The following is a 21,469-nucleotide window of genomic DNA, read 5'->3' as shown; positions in this document are numbered from 1 at the left end:
TAATACTACAAATTTGTCTACCTCTTCTTTCATAGCTTTTATTTGACAAATGTAAAAAGAGGTATCACAAAATCTTCGAAGCTTTCAAATAAAAGTTTTGAAGAAATGACAAAGCCTTCTTGACTGCCATTTCACTTTTTCTCTCGTATATTACAATGCAATAAGAGGTGGACTACTGTGATCAACCATTGTTGATGGAAAGAATGGACACTTCCAAAATTATGTTTAATATATGATAATGTTTATTTACAACATTTTGATCTTGTTTCTATGCAGTGTTGCCTCTCTATAACAGCAATAATTCAAAAAGAGAGAATTTTTAGTTAACTTCCCGAAAATTCTCTCCAGTACTTAATTATATTAATTAAACAATTTAAACAACAACAGTACACCAATTCAATACCCATTTTATTGCGATTCGAGAGTAGAGTAACTCGTTTATAGCTGCAAGTGGAAAGATGAAAAATCTCTTCGCGAAACGTTAATATAGAGTTCTTTCAGTTAGTTCAGACAAACAATTATAAGAACAACAAGTTATTCCCTTTAGTTTTCTCGGAATAATGTGTAACTTTCAGAATATATTTATCATGTATTAGTGTGAATGTACAATATTTTTGGGTATGAATTCCATGCAGTGTTGCAAGGTTACAGCCGAAAATATTCGATAAAATGGAATTTTGGGCACTAAATCTTAAACATTTCCCGCCATTACTTCCCTTTAGTAGGTACTACGGACAATTGCAATATGTTGTATGAAAGCTTACTTCATTTTGATTCTAGCGAGGTATAATTTGTACCGATTGACTAATTAGTGTGCTTGCTATATTATTTTAAACCTAAATCTGCGACTTCCTTCATAAATATTGAGTGTTCAGCCATTTTCCAAGATGGCGGCTTGAGCACAATTTTTATTTTGGGGGACTTTATATATTTTAAGTTCTAAAGTTATATAGAATGTTCATACAAAGTCCCTTGCTTGTATGATTTTTTTTCTAAAATTTCGTATAATGACTGGACTAACCCTCAGAAGCCCGTTCTGGATCCGCCCTGTTCCCGACTGGCGTTGTTTGCCGAAATAAACTTAGTAATAATAGCTCTAACACTGTGCACCACCTTCAGTAATCTGCAATAATTAGGACATACCGTATTTTTCTAATAATAAAACATTTTCATATTCAATGTCCTGAATTCGACTGCTGTAGTTTGCTCAGTTCATAAAGCCAGTAAAAGAATGGTTGTGGTCCAAACCAGTGATAGATAAATTGCTTTTTAAAATGAGACCAAAGAAAACAAAAGAAAACAAAAACACTTTAAGTTGGCCAATATAGTTTGTTAAAATCAAGAATGGCACAACAAAATTTTTAATTTAAGCTTCCTTAATTGAAGTTTCTCATAATCTTCCTCGAACTGGGCTGCACCGGCTCACAGAAATAAAGTTAGTGCTCTTCTGTAAGTCTAACTCAATCTTTACATGTAACTCTGTTTCTTTTCGTTTCCCGGCAAGAGATCATGTGGTTCGGATCTCATGTTAAGCTAAGTCCACGTCTCATAGCCTTGCTGCTGAAAGGGACGGTAAAACTCAAAAATCAAATCAAATCAAATCTTCTTTTCATTCGTCAGATTAGGAACCATGTCGCGGGCAGGATATAACATTTCAAGGGAACACCTTGGCCCGCGGGCTGCAGTTTTTTCGTCATTTCGCCTGAATCGTCTTTTCTCTGATCGTAGCACGGCAATAAGGTCATTAGACCAAATATACAATATTTACTAGTATCAATTCTTTCCTCAATAGAGTTTTTATTTTATAGGCACTTGCTTCAAAAATAACTAAACATAGCCTCGGTAGCGCAGTAGGCAGCGCGTAAGTCTCATAATCTTAAGGTCGTTAGTTCGATCCTCACCTGGGGCAGTGAACTTTTTCTTAATTCAAAATAGTTATTGTTGCGCTTAACAATTACAAGTAGTATGTGCATAAAGAGTTAGGAAAAGACAATAAGAGAAATAATTCTTATTCCACCAAAATAGAAACTATAAATTATTATTAAGATAGAGTAGGAGACGACTTACCTCTGGTGCGTGATGTCGCTGGCTCATTCCCGGAGTAAGTAAGTTTATGGTGGACAACATCGTGTCTATGAGTTTTCTCGGGGTTCTTCCTTTCTTTCCACATTCTGATTTCACCAATTCTTCCATCATCATTCACCTGTATTAATCATCCGTCTCTCTTAACTTTAAGGGCATAATCGTGGTATGTTAAACTGAAAGATCTCATTTCAGTTTTAGGTACCGCATATTTTTTAACGCTACAAAAATTCAATTCTTCGATTATCTCGGAAATTATACAAGAGAATTTAGCCTCAAGTATGTTTCCTGTTCGGCTCGATGTGATATCGACTGATATAAGTCTTATATTTGGACATCATTCTAGTGAAACAGAAATTAAAAGTAACCGCCTAATACTTTTAAAATATTATTAAATAAATTTATAAATTGTTCTATGTCTTTCATTTACAGTTCAATGTAAATGTACAGTTAATTGTTTTTTCAAGAATAATTTGCAAAGAGCGGAAAATTTTATGAAAAAAAAATATAGCGAACATGTCTCCGTCTTAAATTTCAGACAAAATACACAAGTCTAAGAGCGTTTAAGGACAATCAAAGTAGTTCAAGGATCTGACCCAAAGTTGGTACACAGGAACGTAGTAGTAGTAGTGCACACAACGTGAAATTCAATTGTTAATTATTATATGTATCCCTAAATATGACAATGTAAAATTCACATAACTAATACTTTATTTTAGTACTTTAAGTGTATTATTTGTTTATTGATATGTATCTATATCTCTACCCAAACATCTATATAGTCTACACTAGTCATAAGTAATATATATATATATATATATATATATATATATATATATATATATTATCTATTACTTATGAATAATATAAGCATAGAACTAGCAGACACAGGAAAAGTTCAATGAATTTCATTCATACAATTGCTTTTGCAGTTTGTGACATTTTTTTATTTATTTATAGTTTGTTTTAGTAACTTTTGAAAATAATCGATAAGTTTTTTCATAGTAACCAAAGAAATACTGACCAAAGTTTAAAAACCACACTGTATTTTAAACTATGATGTGTTACAGTTTTGGATATCTACCATATCCTTCATCAGACACTATATGCACACTATAGAACATAAATGAAGTCATGAAGTCAAGGCAAGTCAAACTAAAGTCAATTTTCCACTCTCACACGCTGGTGAGGGAAGTAAGAGGGCTTCTAGCATCAGCTACTTTACCCAGAGTTAAATAAAAAATATGTATATTGTGTGTAGTTGGACTATCATAAAAAACGGTATCTTCTGTGTGTTGGCCTGTAGTGTTGATCTGGGCGTATGTCGATGGTGAATGTGTGTTCTTCTCTTGTTGGGTTATTAGTAAATCTTTGGAGTGTGCCACTCAGAAGCTCTGGTATTCAATTCAAAAACAGGTAAGTGTTCTGTTTGTGGATGAGATGAATGATTTATGTGGGATGATGTGTTCTTCTTTGGTTGCGATGTGTAAATGATATTGGGGGTAAATGATATGTATGTCACCGTGCGAAGATGTCAAGATGTTGGTTTCTTCATTAAGAAGTTGTTTTGATGCAGGTTGAATGGCCTTCATCAACAATGGTTGTTGGGCAGGAACAGTTGTCATCGTTAAGGTAGATGCCACCCATATCGTAATCTTCTGTATGGCAGTTTGAATTGCCTCTTGAAGAATTGTGGCGATTGGTTGGTTTGTATCTTCTGGTTGTGTTGCAATTGGACAAGCCACGGACTGGAACTGATGCTGATAAGAGCCGGAATCACCGTTGTCTGATGATGGTTTGGTGGTAATAATGTTTGGAATTCGTTTGTAGACTGTTTGAGTGGGTCTTCTTGGGCAGCTTCTATCGCCGATTCGATTGTCTATGTTCTTGCATGTAGCACAAAACTTTGGATGGAGAGGCCTGTCGCACTCTTCGTCGTGACTCTCACCACACCTGCAGCAAATTTTCTGATTGACATAAAAATGAGTTGGATGATCGTACTGATAGCAATTCCAATAAGGTTGTGGTCTTGCTGTGGCCTTAGATGCTTCAACTTTGAAGTGAGTCTGGAATAACTGGATTCCACTCTTGACGAAATGATTGATCTGTGCAGAATTAGTAGAGAAAAGGCGGACTAGTGGTATAGGACCATTCTTGCCTTGGATGCGAGTGAGGTTTAAGAAGTCCACTGCCTGTTTAGTGAGTTCGGTCTTAATGCGTAGTAATGAAAGCTGAGGATCCAAGCTTTTGATAATACATGTCTATGTGGTGCGGTTTATGTTCTTATTGTTCTGTTCTTTATGTCATTTTTTTTTTGTTTTGGAGATCAGTAACAGAGTTCTTCTTAGCAGACTATTGTGTGTTTTGTGGCTGAACTAAGTGAGTATTCTTCTTTGTGGGCAGATGTGGTACTGGTTGTGCTATTTCAGTGTTCTTTTGTGGTGCAGGAGACTGATCTTTGTAAGTGATGTCAATGTTCTTCTTGGTGGAGCGATTTTGTGAATATGTAGTCTGTGTAGTCTCTTCATGCGGAGCACATATAACGGCTGTATTGGTAGACGTGATGGGAGAATCCGGTGGTGGTAAATCCGTGCTTTCTTCTGGTTGCGGATCAGCAGACAGAGAATGAATTTTATCTGCTTCTTCTTGTGATCGCTGGATGATTATCTTGGCATAAGATCCAAAGTCCGGTTCCTAAAAGTGACGAACTATGGCATTTTTAGTGGGGGTATCCGTAAATTTAAGGATAAGATGTTTTTTGTTGCGGGTTATGCCTCCTAAGATGAAGCTCTTCTTGCCAAGTCAACTTCGAAGAAACCCTCCATTGGTGATGTTATCTTGCAGAAATTTATCCTCAGGGTTAACGATTGCGATCCAACGTCCTTCTTCAATGGGGTTGGGCTCCCTATTCTTCCTGGATCGTGTTCTACACATGGTGTATGTAAGTGATTGGTTGAGTGATGTAGTGAAACTGGACTTAATGAATTGATATAGGGTGGGAGGTCTGCGTTTCCTGTGAGAGTGGTGTAGCACTATTCGTTTCGACGGATTCTGCATTGGCACGTCTCACTCCTACGTCTTTCTCGATTCTAATGACATAAATGAAGATACACACACACACACACACACACACATATATATATATATATATATATATATATATATATATATATATATATATATATATAGTCATCCTTATGAAAAAGTTTAAATTCTATTGGCTGAAGAATTCAACCAATCACGTGCGGCTACTTTCGGTTCCTGTAAGGGCCTTTCTCAATTTCATCTTGTCTATGCTATCCAAAATTCTCTGCCATGATGTAATTTTCGAATATAAATAAAATAAAGAGTTTGTTTGTGAGTCTGTCTGTCTGTGTGCGTTCTGGGGACCATACGGTTGGACGGAGACTTACCAAATTTGGGTCACGGATACCTTGATCCAGGCCCCAGACCAAGACGAAGCGGTTTTTTTTTTGTAATTTGAAGCAGGGACGCATTTACCGGAACACGTAAAAGTATTAGAAAATTAAAGATATGTAAAAGTAATAGAAAATGACCGATATCTTTTTCTTTCGTTGTTTAATTTGTTTGTGTAGATATTTTATCTGACCCATGCGAAGAATGGGTATTTCAGCTAGTTCATTAATAAGTATGCTCCCTGTCCAGATTATCAGCTTATCTCTTCCTACCTTCTTTATCCAATCTGCTTCTTTCCCCTTCCTTGTTATCATTCTCTTCTCTATCTTAAATAGTCCGTCTTATCCCAGTTAATTTTGTGATTAATCTCCTTGATATTTTTGTATACCACAGTAATATCCTTCTTCCTCCTCAGGTCAGTTTTATGTTGCTTTATCCTTTCTCTTACTCTCTTCTCCATCTGTCCTACATATGACATATCGCAGTCCCCACACCATACCTTGTAGATGATTCCTTCTTCCTTTTCATTAATCTTCTTGGTGCCTTTTCTGTTCTTCTTTTTTATTGATCTTAATAAGTTTTAACCACCTTTTCTATAAGCTCTGATCCCTAGTTTCTTAAGTAACTTCTTCAGTTTCTCCGTTTCTTCTCCCATGCTTTCTATACCATGCCCTCTTCTGCTCTCATCCTCTTCCTTCTTCTTTCTCCCTCTCTTCTTCCTACTGCGTTCTTCTTCCCTCTTTAACCCCTTCCTGCTGTAACCATGATTCACTAACTGTCTGTAGAATTTCTCGTCCTCCGTCTTCGTCCTCGTACATTTCTATTCTTCTTATCCTATTGGTTATGAAATTCTTCTTCCTACTCCTATCCACTACGCTCTTCTTGTGGCAGTACACCCCCGCTGAGCACTCTTTCTGATACCACTTCGCAACTAGCCCCTCTCCTTGTTTTATTATGGTCATGTCTAGAAAGTTTATACTTCCATTTTTTTTCAACTCCATGTCCAAGCTTATGCTTTTCTCTTTATCCTACACTCTAGCCTTGAACTTCTCTAATTGAGAAAGGCAATAGAGGAAAACATACGAGGCGCTACCAGCTCTCGCCTGTGAAGACGACGGAAAATACTCCTGAGAATGAGCCACCTTTTGAAGACAACCTGATTCCAGAAGCTACTTTCTCTCCAGCAACGGGATCACCTAACTCCGTCTATAGTTACTCGGACGCTGCGAAGCTTCCTCCATTACGGGAACGTAACAACTGCTCACTTATCTGTAGACAAAGAAATACTCAACAAACGACCTATAACAACTGCTGCTTCACAGATATGCATATAATGTCACACGCACAGTGATTACATAACCAAGATAAGGTCCAAGAAGAGTACAGATGCAAGGAGGGACAGGAAGAGAACAGACAGAAAGAAAAGAAGAATATAATGCTACTGAATGAACCAGAGTGATACCCAAGGAAACAGCTACACATCAAAAGCAGAAGAATACGCAACAACCAACAGACAATACTGGTCACAAAGAAAAAGAACAAAAAGTTTTCTCTGTGGCCGTTTTTAACGCAGACCCGTAAAAAACAGGACAACTGTCTTTGAAAGGAGCGATTTCACAACGCATGCCCAACACAAAAGACACCATATACCACCTGAACCGGAACAACGGAGTGAAAATAATCTTCAATAGCCAGACAGACGAGATAATATTTTTAGACGGCTTCCGGGCAACATATTTGGGAAAACACAATGAAACACAAACGAGTATGTGAAAATTAACAACTACAACAAACAGCCAGAACAAGCAACCTTTACCTGCGTTGTTAGGCGCGTCCCGATAACTGAAGCAATTGAGGGAATCAAAAAGGATCTCACCGAGCAGAAAATAAATTACACTAACGTTTCCAGAATGAAAACAGATAAGGGGCCAATCCCGCTTCTCATTGATCAGAAATGGTATCACCGTAGACAACTCACGGCTCAAGGTGGAGAACTCTCGAACGGGCCGACCTACACCCTGCACACGATGCTTCAAATACTGACATACTGCACTAAGCTCTACCAATAAGATTACATGCCACAGATGAGGACTACAGTACACGCCCAACACTAGTCGAAAAGAAACCTCGAAGACGTTTGTGCCACATGCATAGCTAGTCAGCAATAAGCTACGATGCCCGACGAAAAACTGTAGACCTAAGAGAATATGTCAAAGATCAAGACACTCAAATCATAATACTTAATGAGATCATGCCCAGGAACAGGAACACTCTACATATCCCGGGTTACACAACAATTAGAAACGACAGGAAACTTGGAACTAAAGCCAAAGGAGGGACAGCCATTATAATCAAGCATTGAATTAAATTCACCGAATACTCTTTACCACCAGTACTCCATAACAACTCCCAAACTATCATTATATACATGCTGAAAATCCCATTCTACATAGCAACCTTCTACAATTTACCTAACCTGAACGACTAAAACTCCTACCCTATCCTCAACTACATTATGAAAGTGAAAAGAGTAGTCATAGCCACCGATATTAACAGCCGATACCAACTACTTGAAGACCCGATTACAAATCCTAATGGAAAAAACTGATACAATACCTAGCAATGAGCACCTGGCTTACAACAAAAATTCCAAAACCAACAAGACTAAATAAAATAGACAACTAACCGGAAAAGATATATCATCGCCACAAATGCATCCAGTTACCAAATGCCACTCACCAGACTTCGCCATAGGATCGGACCACGCCATAGTTACATTCACGATATACGAGAAACACAGAGAAAACAGAAACAACAAAACCATACATATGAATCACAAAACGAACTGGGATGAATGCCAGAAAACAATAAACAACAAAATACAAGATCTTCAAATACTCAATACTTCAGAATCCATAGAAGCTGCCAATCTGCACCTCATTCGAGCCTTACAAGAAACCGCTCAGAAACACATCTCGACATCAATAATTAATACTACAGAAGAAAGACTAACCTTGTCTCGTAAAGTTTGCCGCACTTTTTATTGCTATTTTGAGGCAAACATTTTCTAAGTCCAACTTCGGGTATCTTCTGAAAAAAGTAAAACAGGTTCGAACCTCCAAGCCAGTCTTTGCAATCGAGAAAAAGTTTGCAAATGTGTTTTTCTTCTTTTAAATATAATAAGACTTGTTACAAAGTGTAGAAAAAAGCAACATTGATTAAAATACTTAATGATACAATATTTCGAAACCTTGTATTAATATCAGCACATGCTTGTTTGTCATTTAGTTCTCCATACGTAAAGGAACATTTAGATACGTAAAGGAATCTTTCCACATAAGACATAGAACATAATTATCACCTGAATATTAAAATAAAAGTCAAAGTAGAACAAAAACAACATTTTCAGGGGATATGAATATCATAATTACCTTGAGAGCCGTTATACATAGCTAGAACCATGTTTCCAAGAGTACTCGTGTTAGCTCAGTAGTAAGCTGTTGGATTTCTAATCGGAACGTTGTGAGTTCGATTCCCCTCTGGGTCAATGGTTCTTTTATGAAATTCTATTTTCCGCAATGTATGAAAAATTATATAAAATAATTACATTAAAATACATCAGCTGTATATACAACATAATCATTACAGAATATAGTAATTATTATGTTTCAAAAATAACATCTGTGATAGGTGTTCACAGTACGTCGGTATTATATTTAGTTCGTTCAATAATGATTGGCACTCTCCCCTATAACTGGTACCAAGTAGCAGTTTGAAATGTTTGTTGATGTGTGCATTAAGATAGACTATAGTACTATCAAACCCCACTAAATTGTTTTGTTTCTTTCCGTAGGTAGCAAATTGTAGCAGCAGTTGTTCCAACTTGCCAGGACGTTGGTGGACAGCGAAAAGACAGCATGGAAGCAGACACACATGGGCAACGGTGGACAGTTTGGTTTCTCTGGAGGGAAGGAGTGAATACTTCAGACATCCACAACAGATTATTAGCCGTATATGGGGACATAGCACCAAGTCGCAGATCCGTGTTTCGTTGGGTATCCGAATTCAAAGAAGGCAAAGACAGTACTGGAAAAAATAAAAGCACTGGGCGTCCTGCAACTGCACGCAGACCAACCAATGCCGCGCGAGTGAATGATTTGATAATGGAGCACAGGAGAATCACGTTTGATGAACTAGAGAAAAAAAAAACAGTTCTATCACGGGGTTCCCTCTACACTATCATTCCTGAGGATTTGAAGTTGTACAAGGTGTGTGCACAATGGGTGGCTCATGACCTCACTGTTGCACAGAAACAAAAGCGTGTGGAGAATTGAAAGCAGTTGATGCAACAGTAGAGTGAAAATCCGACCGAGTTCTTTGAGCGTCTGGTCACCGTCGATGAAACTTGGTTCTCTACGAGACTCCAGAAAAGAAACACCAGTCCATGGAATGGATGCATACTGGAAGCCCTCGTCCCAAGAAGGCACGGATGGGACTATTCGTGCGGAAACAAATGGCGACCGTTTTCTGGGATCAGGAAGAGATACTGCTGGTGAAATGGCTCCCTCCCAATACGTCCATCGACAATGAGAGCTACTGCAGTTCGCTTCATAAACTCCGCCGACGCATCCAACAACGCCGACAAGGAAAATGGGGTCGTGGCGTTCTTCTCCAACACGACAATGCACATCCACATGTCAGTAGCCAGACAATTGCCACAGTGCATGAATTAGGGTTAAGTGTACTGCCGCATCCTCCATAATCGTCGGATCTGGCTCCTAGCGACTATGCTTTATTCGACACAATGAAAGAGGACATGAGATGTAAAAAGTTCAACACAAATTATGAACTCCACGCATTTGTCCGCCAGTGTCAGAGAGATACCTCCAAAGAATGGTTTGCTACACAAATAAGGAAGCTTCCAGAACGGTGGCAAAGCTGCATAGACATTGCCGGGCAATAACTCTAAAATAAACTGTAATCATTTGTTCAATAAATGGTTCGTGTGAAAACAAATTAATTGTAGTGCCAGTCATTTGTGAACGCCCCAAGTATGTGAGATTGTTAAGGGGGAAGACTACTAAATATTTTTGAAAAGCTAACAGTTTTTCTTTTGACCGTTTTTCGTAAGTGAAAAGAGATAATAAAACGCGTCTTACCATAATAATAGATAATGTTATTCTAAACCCAAACATATAAATCAGGAGAATTTTTAGTGTTGCTATCCATAGAAATTACAGTGTGACCAGAATTTTATTACTCAAAAATCTAGTTTAAGGCAGCGACTAGAAAAATGAACTCAACGGTAATTGATGACTTATCATGCTGTCTATGTTCCTTGTTAACTACTTTTTAAATAATATTTGTATTTATTTTATAACAACTTACATAAACATTACAAAATAAATAAGTTACAAAATACTTCATTACAAAATAAATTAGTTACAAAATACTCCATTACAAAATAAATTGCGACAAATTCTTGTAACTGGTTTTCTGTCACGAAGACTTGGACAAGTTCTGCCTGATGAGGAGAGAAGAATATCCTCGTCTGGTATATGCTGCTTTAAAAGTAATAATTCCATTTGCTATATCGTACCTGTGCGAAAGTGCTTCTTTTCCATGGTAAACATTAAAACAAAGACAAGAAATTGCTTATCAGTTGAAAATGGCTTGATAATGTTCGTCGCGAAGATCGAACCTTGCCAGTCTGACCTGTAGCAGACCTGGTCGTCCTCATATGTCTGCCGAAGCAGAAGGTGAGAGATTAGTAAACGAAGCCCGGTTAGACCCACTAAGGACGTCTAGACAGCTAAGGGAAGCTTCTCACTTTCCTGGTAGTAAGCATACAGCTCTTCACAGGCTTCGTCAAGCTGGATTAGGTGGCCGTGTTTCTGCCATGAAGGAAAAACTCTCAGATGAACACAAATGTACTGTGTCGCGTTTGCACACGCAAATGTGGGTCAGAACTGGGAAAACGTTGTTTTCTCAGATGAATCCATATGCACAACATCAAATGAGGGACGCCGTTTTGTGTGTCGTCCGAGAGGCACCCGATATGACCCTGGATATATGGCTACTTGCAATCGCAGTGCACATGTATCTATTTCATGTTGGGGTTGGATTTCCAGTCGCGGAGCAGGACAGCTTCACAGAATTGATGGGCGTGTGGACAGTGCTCAGTACTTAGACATTATGAGTAATATCATTTTGAAATCTGTACGAGTATTTAAGCCTGATGGTGTAATTCAGTTCCAGCAAGACCAGTCGCCAATACATACTTCCCCTGTGGTTCAGAAATGGTTCAGTCTGAGATTGATTTAGTTGACTGGTCGCCTACTCTATGGGACAGTTGGCTTGAGGCATATCCACCAAGAACTCGGGATGACCTGTAGCATCTTGTTTCCGAGGCATGGTGGAGGTAGGGGAAGGAGATAGATTTGTCACCCATTTAATAGGTTCCATACCCAGAAGAATGAAGCGTGTAATAAATGCAGAAGGTTCTTCGACACAATATTAATGTCCCCTCCTTAACTCCCGAAAACAGCCTTTTCAGGGGTACCTAAACATATCTGAAAATATTTCTAGAAGTAAACTTCTCCTTGTATACGATTTTTGTGCAATTCTACTAACAAAAAATAATAATTCGCTGCACGCTTTGAACTCAAGACCTCATCATTGGCAAGCCCATATCTACCAGTGAGCTAACATGAACACAAACCCAATGTGAAGAAACACGAATTTCAATTTCCGATGTTCGATGACAATGATGTAGCCCAGTCAAATTACACCAAAAACGGGCCAAACCTAGACATTTAGAATAAAAAGATGGGACCTTCTGGAATTTGTTCGTAATCTCTTCCTCAATAACCTCCAGAAAACCCAAAAAAATCCAGTTGCGAGTTTTCCGCCGTTTTGAATAAATAGTCTGCCATCTTAGATTTCTCACATGCACTTAGTTTATTCCACATAACTTCTAAGCTAATTAACGTAGAAGGATTGTTCTTTCTTTATTATACTTCTAATATTATAGGCAAGGTAACAAGTTATTATCACTTTCCTCCGAGTAACCATTGTTGCATACTTTTAGGATAAAGCGAAAAATTGTGATCTCTATTAGGTAACATAGTCATTTCGTTGCCTCATAAAACTTAACAAAGTAGAAATAAGAAAAAAAAGTGCTCGAATAAAAGGTGTTAGAAATTTTATAAGCTTTAAAAAGGTGTATATATTGTCACTATACATACAGTCAGAGGTGAGTAATAAAGCTTCAAACGTCATCGGACTGCGCACTATTACTGTAGAAACATATGAATGAATCATTTAACATGAAGAAAAAGATATTTAGTGATTTGGGGCTTTTCATTACAATTTCCGATAAGTACCAACAGGTTTAAATATAAGCACAAAACAAAATTATGCTCGGTTTTGTGCATACTGACAATACTTTTTGGAGGGGGGCCGCGGTGGCTCAGTGGTAGAGCGTTCACCTACAGTGGTTGGGGTCCCGGGTTTGATCCCAGCTTCCGCCAAGTAAACCTTGCGGTGGACAAACACCGTGTGCGTGGGTTTTCTCGGGGATCTCTCGTTTCCTCCCACTTTCTTCATTCCATCATTTCATTCATTACTCATCATCACCGTCTTCTTTAGCCTAACCGGCATAACCGTGGGACGTAAAACAAAGATTTCATTTCATTTTCACTTTTTTCGAGGGATCTTGCAGTAGCAGAGCATGATTGCAGAAAGAATAACACGATTGGTAGGAGGAGAGCTGAATCAAGGAACTGGAAAGTGGAGTAAACTATTTCTTTTATTGGATGAAATCTAAGATTTAAGTTGTCTGCCAAATATAAATTAGCTTCTTTAACCAAGACGTTGTAGGGAAATATAGAAACAAATAGGAAAACTGTTTTCCAAAGTTTGGAAGTGACTTGCTCTATAGCCATGAGCATTTATTTGTTAAGAAAAAGAGAGGCAACAAAACGTAGTCTCCGTGGTCAAGTGGGTAGAGTGGAGGCCTGTTAGTTCTTATACTCTTTTGACACCAGATCGAATCCCATCCCATCTCATCCATTTTATTTTATCTTTTTACAAAACATTATAGTATAGTGTATAGTGTATAGTTTTTATGTTAATAAGAACCGAAACAATATAATAAGGAAATAACGTTTTGTTTCCTCTGATGACGTATTTATTCAGAATTAGTGTACTATTAGTAATAGCGATTGTTTTCAGTTTACGCTATTGTATAGCTTCTTCTCTCATCCTCTTTTCTTGAAGCAAGAACAATTTTGTCTCCAATAAAGTGTGTAATATATATATATATATATATATATATATATAGAAAGAAACAGACATTTTAGTACCAAACGTGATTTATCGTGATGAAATGAACAAGTTTCCCGTTATTAAGAAAGAAAGCTATAGAAAATTATTGAAGTTGGTCTTCTTTAGGTTTTCAACATGCAATATATATATTCTTTATAAGACTATATATATTCTGAGTAGTTATATATATTCTTTATAAGACTATACTTTATAAGGCAAGATGTGCGATCATACCCACAAATTTAGCTACTGAGTGAAAGATGTTTTCTGCACAAATATTTTACAGGTTTAGGTGCATGAAACAACAATACGCCATAGTCTCGCTTATCTGACCTTCTTTTATTCCACGCACCGTATTATCCGACATATCATTGCAGGTATAAAGTAGGATCAATCGGCAAGAAGAACTGCAAGTTGTGGTCTTTGTCTTTTTTTGATGGTATGGACTCTATCGCTTATAGCACGCCCGTCTACACCATGACTCATAGGTCTATCATCCAGTGCAGGCACGTATCCAGGTTTTGTTCTCGGAGCGGGCCCAACACGAATCCTCGTCAGCACGTAATTCTAATGTTTTAAAAACATCAATAATAATAATAATAATATAATAATAATAATAATAATAATAATAATGCAACAGTTCTGCATTTCTCTTAAAATTTTTCTTACTTTTCATTTATGAACCGGTTTACTTTAAACAAACTGCATTGTAGCACAAACGAAATCAAAATTTATTTTTGAGACACATGTAAGGAAAACTGTCTGCTACGTATATCACATAACAAAATAGCAAATGCAATGAGTGTATCGTTCTAAACGGATATTTGTATAAACAGATCGGAATCAAAATTGTAATCGCATTTAAAAGTGTACTTTAATTGCACCTGGTATCAGTGGCATTACGGTATGTTCTTAAAATTATAACAACAGCTTATTGCCCACAGTTTGGACACTGCCTCAAAGTAATCTGATATAAAAGAACCTCAAAAAGGAAAAAGGTTTATTAAAAAGTGCTTGAGTTTTGGAAGGGGACAACTTTCAGGACCTGATTCAATGCATTATATTTATTTCATACAAAACATGATTATTAAATGAGTAATATGTAAAATTATATCATAGTTTGACTTTTAATAGATTTTTTCTTAACACATCCATAAATTTCGGCCTTCTGGCTGCCTGTTTTGTTTCGGATAAGCGAAACTCTATTGTATTTCCAAATATAGCGTATACATAGGTGGTAGAGGTCTGTAAGGATCAGAATTTTTAGCCCGGACCCGGCCCGGTCCCTTGAATCTATAAGCATTAGCGGATTAAGGGCGGAGCCAATGGAGCCCAGGCTCCGGGTCCCCAAGCTCCGGGGTCCCCTTAAAATCTCTTTGTTTCACACTAAAATATAGCAATCAACTTATTATATTATAGGCTTCAGAACTATGCTAAATTTCATTCGTCTCGTTACGTTAGTGGTATCACTAGATTTAAGTCTTTCCATCAGCAGTATTTAACTGTTAATAATGAATATAATTATTTAACTGTTAATAATGAATGTAACTAAACTAATTATTATAAACTTGGAGCATATTAAAATATTACAGTATAGTTCTCGGTGGTTCGATAAGCCTATGAGGCAGTGGAAGACAGCAAAGAAAATTTATGCTCTGGAAATATTCGCAACATAGGCCCCCTTAAATAGTCGGCTCCACATTGCAAAAAGCCTTAATCCGCCCCTGTCTATAAGCAATATTTCATGAAAAACTGGTATATTTAACAAATGTGTTCGTCATCAAGTTTTCATAAAGTAGTCCCTTTCTCCTTTAAATAATTTCAGAGGCCGCTGTGTTTCAGTGGTAGAGCGTTCACCTCTGGTGCATGGAGTCCTTGGTTCTATCCTTGCTAGCTCCAAGTGAACCTTCTGCTGGACAAACACCGTGTACGTGGGTTTTCTCGGGGTTCTCCCGTTTTCTCCCACTTTCTTCATTCGACCATTTCATTCATTTCTCATCATCACTGTCTCCTTTAGCCTAGCCGGCATAAACGTTGGACGTAAAACTTAAAGATTTCATTTCAAATAATTTCAATCAAAAAACAGTTGCAGGAATATGTAATTTCGAATAAAACAAACTACTATATAAAATTCTGAGTATATTATTTTTTAATGAACTTCTAGCGAACATTATTTCTAAGTCGAAGGTAAAAAGACTAAATTCACTCTCTTATTATTATAGATGAGTTTCAATTGAAGCAGTTGAAATAATTAGGAAAAATTAAAAAGACATACCCCATATATTCAAGTGTGCCACACTCGATATAACGCGGCACACTGATGTGTCCAGCAAAGTGAACAGTGTGACGCAAACTTTTTCCTATTATTTGCAAGAATATTTGTCGAGTTTCTGCTATTTATTATTATTATTATTATCAAAGATTCTTCCATGGATCAGTTGTCTGTATACAGTTAAGCAACCGCAAGTATCACATTGAGGGAATGAGTATAATTATTCACTTTAATAGTAATAGTAAAGTCTATTTGCTTGTATATTCTACCGGGAATAACTGCATCCATCTAAAAAGTTAGGACTAACAACAAAGGGATTCGATGTTCTGACCACACACCGCCCCAAAGTCGTGAGTGCCACAAGTTCTCTTCTACGCCTTGGCACAATAAGGGCTGTTGCTTTCAAAAAAGAAACAACTTATTTTCATTGCAGTTATATGTTTTAGTAAATGTTATATGCTTTAATAACTTATGTTTATAAATTATGTAAGTAATCGTATCATTTTCTGTTTATTATTATTATTATTATTATTATTATTATTATTATTATTATTATTATTATTATTATTACTTATTATTATATATTTCTTAACACGTTGATAGCCATGTGTATGGAATTCCATACACACGGCTCTCCCATGCAGCGCCGCGTGATGATTTTCATATACAAACAATATAGATATTCCAAGTTTGTTGTGTTTGTTCTATAGGTGTGTATGTAGTTAGATACATATGGCGTAGAAATCAAAATTTAATGTCCACGCCACATATATGCAAAACTACACACAAAGAAATTTATGAACAAAGACATTGAGTTTGAGTTTAACATCTCGTTCAGCAACGAAGCTATATGAGACGTCGACCTACTGATTAATGTGGACTCCGAACCACGTGAGCTCTCGCCGAGTCTCCCACGTCAAAGGCGCGTGCGGTAACCGCTTAGCCACGAATGAGCTCATGAACAAAGACACTTATGGGCTAAAACAAAGACGTAAACAAAGATGTGTGATGTGATTTTGAGTTTATCGTCCCTTTCAGCAGCGAGGCTATATGAGACGTGGACCTACTGATTAACGTGGCATCCGAACTACATGAGCTCCCGCCGGGCGGAAACAAAGAATTACTGGCGGATTGCTGTCCGTGATGCACAGGTCAACAGTTTTAAATTTAAACAAATATAATTTTAATTACGCAGGAAATTAACTTACAGTGTACAGTGGGGAAGGCTCAATAGTTCGCAAGGATCGTTACAATGTCAAACCCCATCAAATACACTGCAAACCTGTCAACAAACCCCTATCAATATTAAACAGGTATTGTGTTCTAATGTTCATTTCAATGTTTACTTATGTAAGCCTACGGACTTCAATACTCGCCCTCAAACGGAGGTACCTACTATCCATGATTTCAGCATTAAACTCTTCCTCACCCTCTGTATTTTCCTAACATGTCTCCCAGCATTATAACATTTTTTGGTATCTCAATCACTTCTTAGTAGGATAGCTTTATCTAGAGGAAACTTAATAACCTGGCATTGTATTTTTCATTTTTTTTTTACCTTTGGAATTGACAATCATCGTTTGACCATTTCATTCGTACCTACCTAATATTAACAACGTTTCTTCGATAATTTCGTAACATTGTATTGTTTCTTTGTATTATTGATTAGCTTGGTTAGGCTTGTTTAAACACTTTTTTCTTTGCACCGACGTGTCACATCTCTTGGACGAAAATACAGTAGCTTCTCACTGGAAATCAAATCCAAAACCATGGCACTTGAACCATTTTATCACAACAAGGCAAATTTAAAAAGTTTCGATTTTGTTCGGAAAATTGTGATTAGGAAACATTTAAAAATATATTTAAGAAAGTATATGGAGCAAACGCACTGTACTTTCTCGCTCGATTTTCTTACACTGACTCATGTTAGGCTGCAGCTATTATTGAAACATTTATTTGGGAAATTGCGAATAAAATAATGTTTTTGAAACCTTTATGCCTAAAAGTAAAGTGCCCATTGGTCATATTTCCGGTACAAATAACTTAAGTCATATATTAGAATTATTAAGGATATAATTTTATGTGAACTATAAGCAAAAGCGTCTGAGTAATTTCTGAGAAAATAATGAAAAAAGTCACCCCAAGATAAATCTATCCCTTGTAGATCTTTTCAGAACAAACGAACTATGCTATATTGTTAGTGTTTTCATAAAACATATATTTATGAAATACGAACACAATCGCCTGAGCCATTGTTGAGAAAATTGCAGGGTAAAACTTACTGTCAAAAGTAATATACCACTTCTAGATTTTCAGGTTGAGGGAATTATATCATATAGTTAGGTTATTTATGTAACATTTATTTATGAAATATGAACAACAAACATGTCCTGAGTTGTTTTTGGGAAGGTCATCGGGAAAACTTACCCCCAAAGGTAAACTATTCTCTCTGTAATTTTCAGGATAAACGATTTATGTCGTATTGTAAATTATTTATAATCTGTACCAAGTATATCGAGTAATTTTAAGCATATCGCCAGGAAAAAAATCACCGTCAAAGTAAACTATCTCTTTCTGATTTTTGTTTTCGGAACAAGCGACATATTGTAAGATTACTACAGAAAATATTTTTACTAAAATTACAACAAATTTGTATCAGTTATTACTGAGAAAATTGTAAAGAAAAATTCAACCCTTAAGAAAACGACTCCCTCTGTATGTTATCGGGATAAACTATTTATGCTGTATTTTAGTTTATTAATGAAACATTTCTTTACGAAATATGAACAAAATTGACTGAGGCGTTAATGGTAAAATCATCCGGGGAAAGCTACTCCTTCTGAATGTTTACATGACGAACGAGTTGTCATATTGTTAGGTTATTAACGATACATTTATTTATGAAATGTGGTTGAGAAAATTGTGCAAAAAGAACGCATACCATACAGTAAATTACACCATACGTATTTTTTTCAGAAAAATGATTGATATTACGGTGGAGAGTTGCTAATAAAATATATATTTATAAAAAATAAAAAATCGTCACTGCTTTTTTTGAGAAAATTGAATTATTTTAAATTTTCATCCTTCAGTAAAATACCCTTAGTATATAAAATGTGTGTCGAAGGATATAAAATTCGAAACAATAGTATATTATTAAAACGTTATGTCTAGAATTCGATCCAGATATGTTGAACAGTATGGTCTTTAATTGAGTGCATGTAAAAGCGTGACGAATCGACAGACGAATAGATGAGTAGACATCAAAAAGTAATTTTTTCGATATGTAGGAGCCATATAACATGAATTCATTGAAATCTCGTATTCGATTTTTATAACTATTACCACACTTTCTTCTTTCGTCGCTCAAATGTGAAAACGAATAGGCTTACACCGACACGTACAGTGATAATTTGTAATCCCCAAAATTTAATTTGTTATGTTTAATGTATTGTCGCGCTAGGAGAAAAGCTTATGCCTGTTACATCATTTTATTATCAGTTTTCAGCTATTGTATAATTGGGAAGAACGGTATCATTACAGTTAATATCCATGGCATATTTTGGAAGCATTCGTGTTCCTCACAAATAGAGCTGTATAATTTAGTTTTGTTTAAAGAAAGCATTCTTTATTCATTACACAGAATTATGATTGCATTTCTTGCATTTGTGGATATGTAAAAAGGAGAGACAGATAGAGTCAATACTCTAAAAAGAAACACACACACACAAACACTTGAACAATAATATAACATCAGCTTTCTTATGACAACGAGCTATTCAACTTCATTCGCTGTGAATATAAGGCTGTAGGTCGCGGTTTTTTTCCTGTTCCTGACTCGCAGACACACTCGAAGTGAGTTGAAGTTTCTTCGGCTGTGCAAAAACGTAGAGGGGAGTAATAGGCATACCATACCATAAACTGAAAACAATCGCTATTACTAATAGTACACTAATTCTGAATAAATACGTCATTAGAGGAAACAAAAAGTTATTTCCTTATTATATTTTCGGTTCTTATAACATAAAAATTATACACTTTCTATAATGTTTTGTAAAAAAAAAAGTAAAATGGATGGGATGGGATTCGGTCTAATGTCAAAACAGTATAAGAACTACCAGACCACCAGTCTATCCACTTGAACACAGAGACTACGTTTTGTTGCCTGTCTTTTTTAATAAATAAATGCTCATGGCTATAGAGCATGTCACTTCCAAACTTAAGAAAACAGTTTTCCTCTTTGTTTCTATATTTCCGTACAACATCTTAGATACAAAAGCTAATTTATATTTGACAGACAACTTAAACCTTAGATCTAAGCCAATAAAAGCAATATTTTACTCCATTTCCAGTTCCTTGATTAGCTCTCCCCCTACCAATCGTCTTATTCCCTCTGCAATCGTGCTCTGCTACTGCAAAATCCCTCGAAAACAGTATTGCCAGTATACACAAAACCGAGCATAATTTTGTTTTGTGCTTATATTTTTATTTTTTTATTATCTTTTTGGAAATATCTTCTTAGATGGAGTGCTTTCTATTATCTCCACTTACTAATAAGTGAATTTTACCCATAACCATAAGGAAAATTGAATAATTGCGAAAAATCGTGGGCTACAGTATACGCGCATTTTTTTGCGCATGAGGGTACGTTCCAAATGTTGTTATACTTCGAATATTCTTCAACACACAGAGACACATACATACACAAAACGAAAGAGAGAGACATATATATATATATATATATATATATATATATATATATATATATATATATATATATATATATATATATATATATATATAGAGAGAGAGAGAGAGAGAGAGAGAGATGAATATACAAGAGCATATCAACGTATTCGAATGAAACTTTAAGCAACGACATTCCGTTTTAAAAAGAATTTGTGTTTCTCCTCGTGACGTACTGGGATGGGTGAAAGTTGTGTGTCTGGAAGCAGGATCCGACTTTGGATTTTCTGTTCATACACTTTCTATATATCCGTAGAAATATACTGTATTTTACGAACGTAAATGTCATGCTGTAATGAGAATATTGAGAAGTAACATCTGTATGAAAAATAGCTGCAAATAAATACGCTAAATAATTTAATTATTGCTATTAAACGTGCTTCCTAACTTGTATTTAACATTCTCATATATAATACCGGCGTACTGTGAACACCTATCTCAGATGTTATATTTTAAACATAATAATTACTATGTTCTGCAATGATTATGTTATATATACAATTGATGTATTTTAATGTAATTATTTTATATAATTGTTCATGCATAGCGGAAAATAGAGTTTCATTAAAAACCAATGAGCTAGGTTGGAATCGAACTCACAACCTTCCGATTTGAAATCCAACA

General features: G+C 36.2%; 1 protein-coding gene and 1 non-coding gene across 2 annotated transcripts; both read left to right on the top strand.

Moving 5' to 3' along the window:
- The first annotated feature begins 1,836 nt into the window (after nt 1-1,836).
- On the top strand, nt 1,837-1,909 carry TRNAM-CAU (transfer RNA methionine (anticodon CAU)). The gene has a single exon. It is a non-coding gene; the product is annotated as a tRNA-Met (tRNA).
- Nucleotides 1,910-9,416: 7,507 nt separating this feature from the next.
- Nucleotides 9,417-9,833, top strand: LOC145687251 (protein GVQW3-like). The gene has a single exon (XM_081760726.1). It carries the CDS (start codon nt 9,417-9,419, stop codon nt 9,831-9,833), a length of 417 nt encoding a protein of 138 aa, XP_081616852.1.
- The last annotated feature ends 11,636 nt before the right edge of the window (nt 9,834-21,469 follow it).

Source organism: Thermobia domestica, chromosome 6 (genome assembly GCF_964235325.1).
Source record: "Thermobia domestica chromosome 6, izTheDome1.hap1.1, whole genome shotgun sequence".
NCBI lineage: Eukaryota > Metazoa > Arthropoda > Insecta > Zygentoma > Lepismatidae > Thermobia > Thermobia domestica.
The sequence above is the reverse complement of the archived record's forward strand: the minus strand, read 5'-3'. Positions and strand labels throughout refer to the sequence as shown.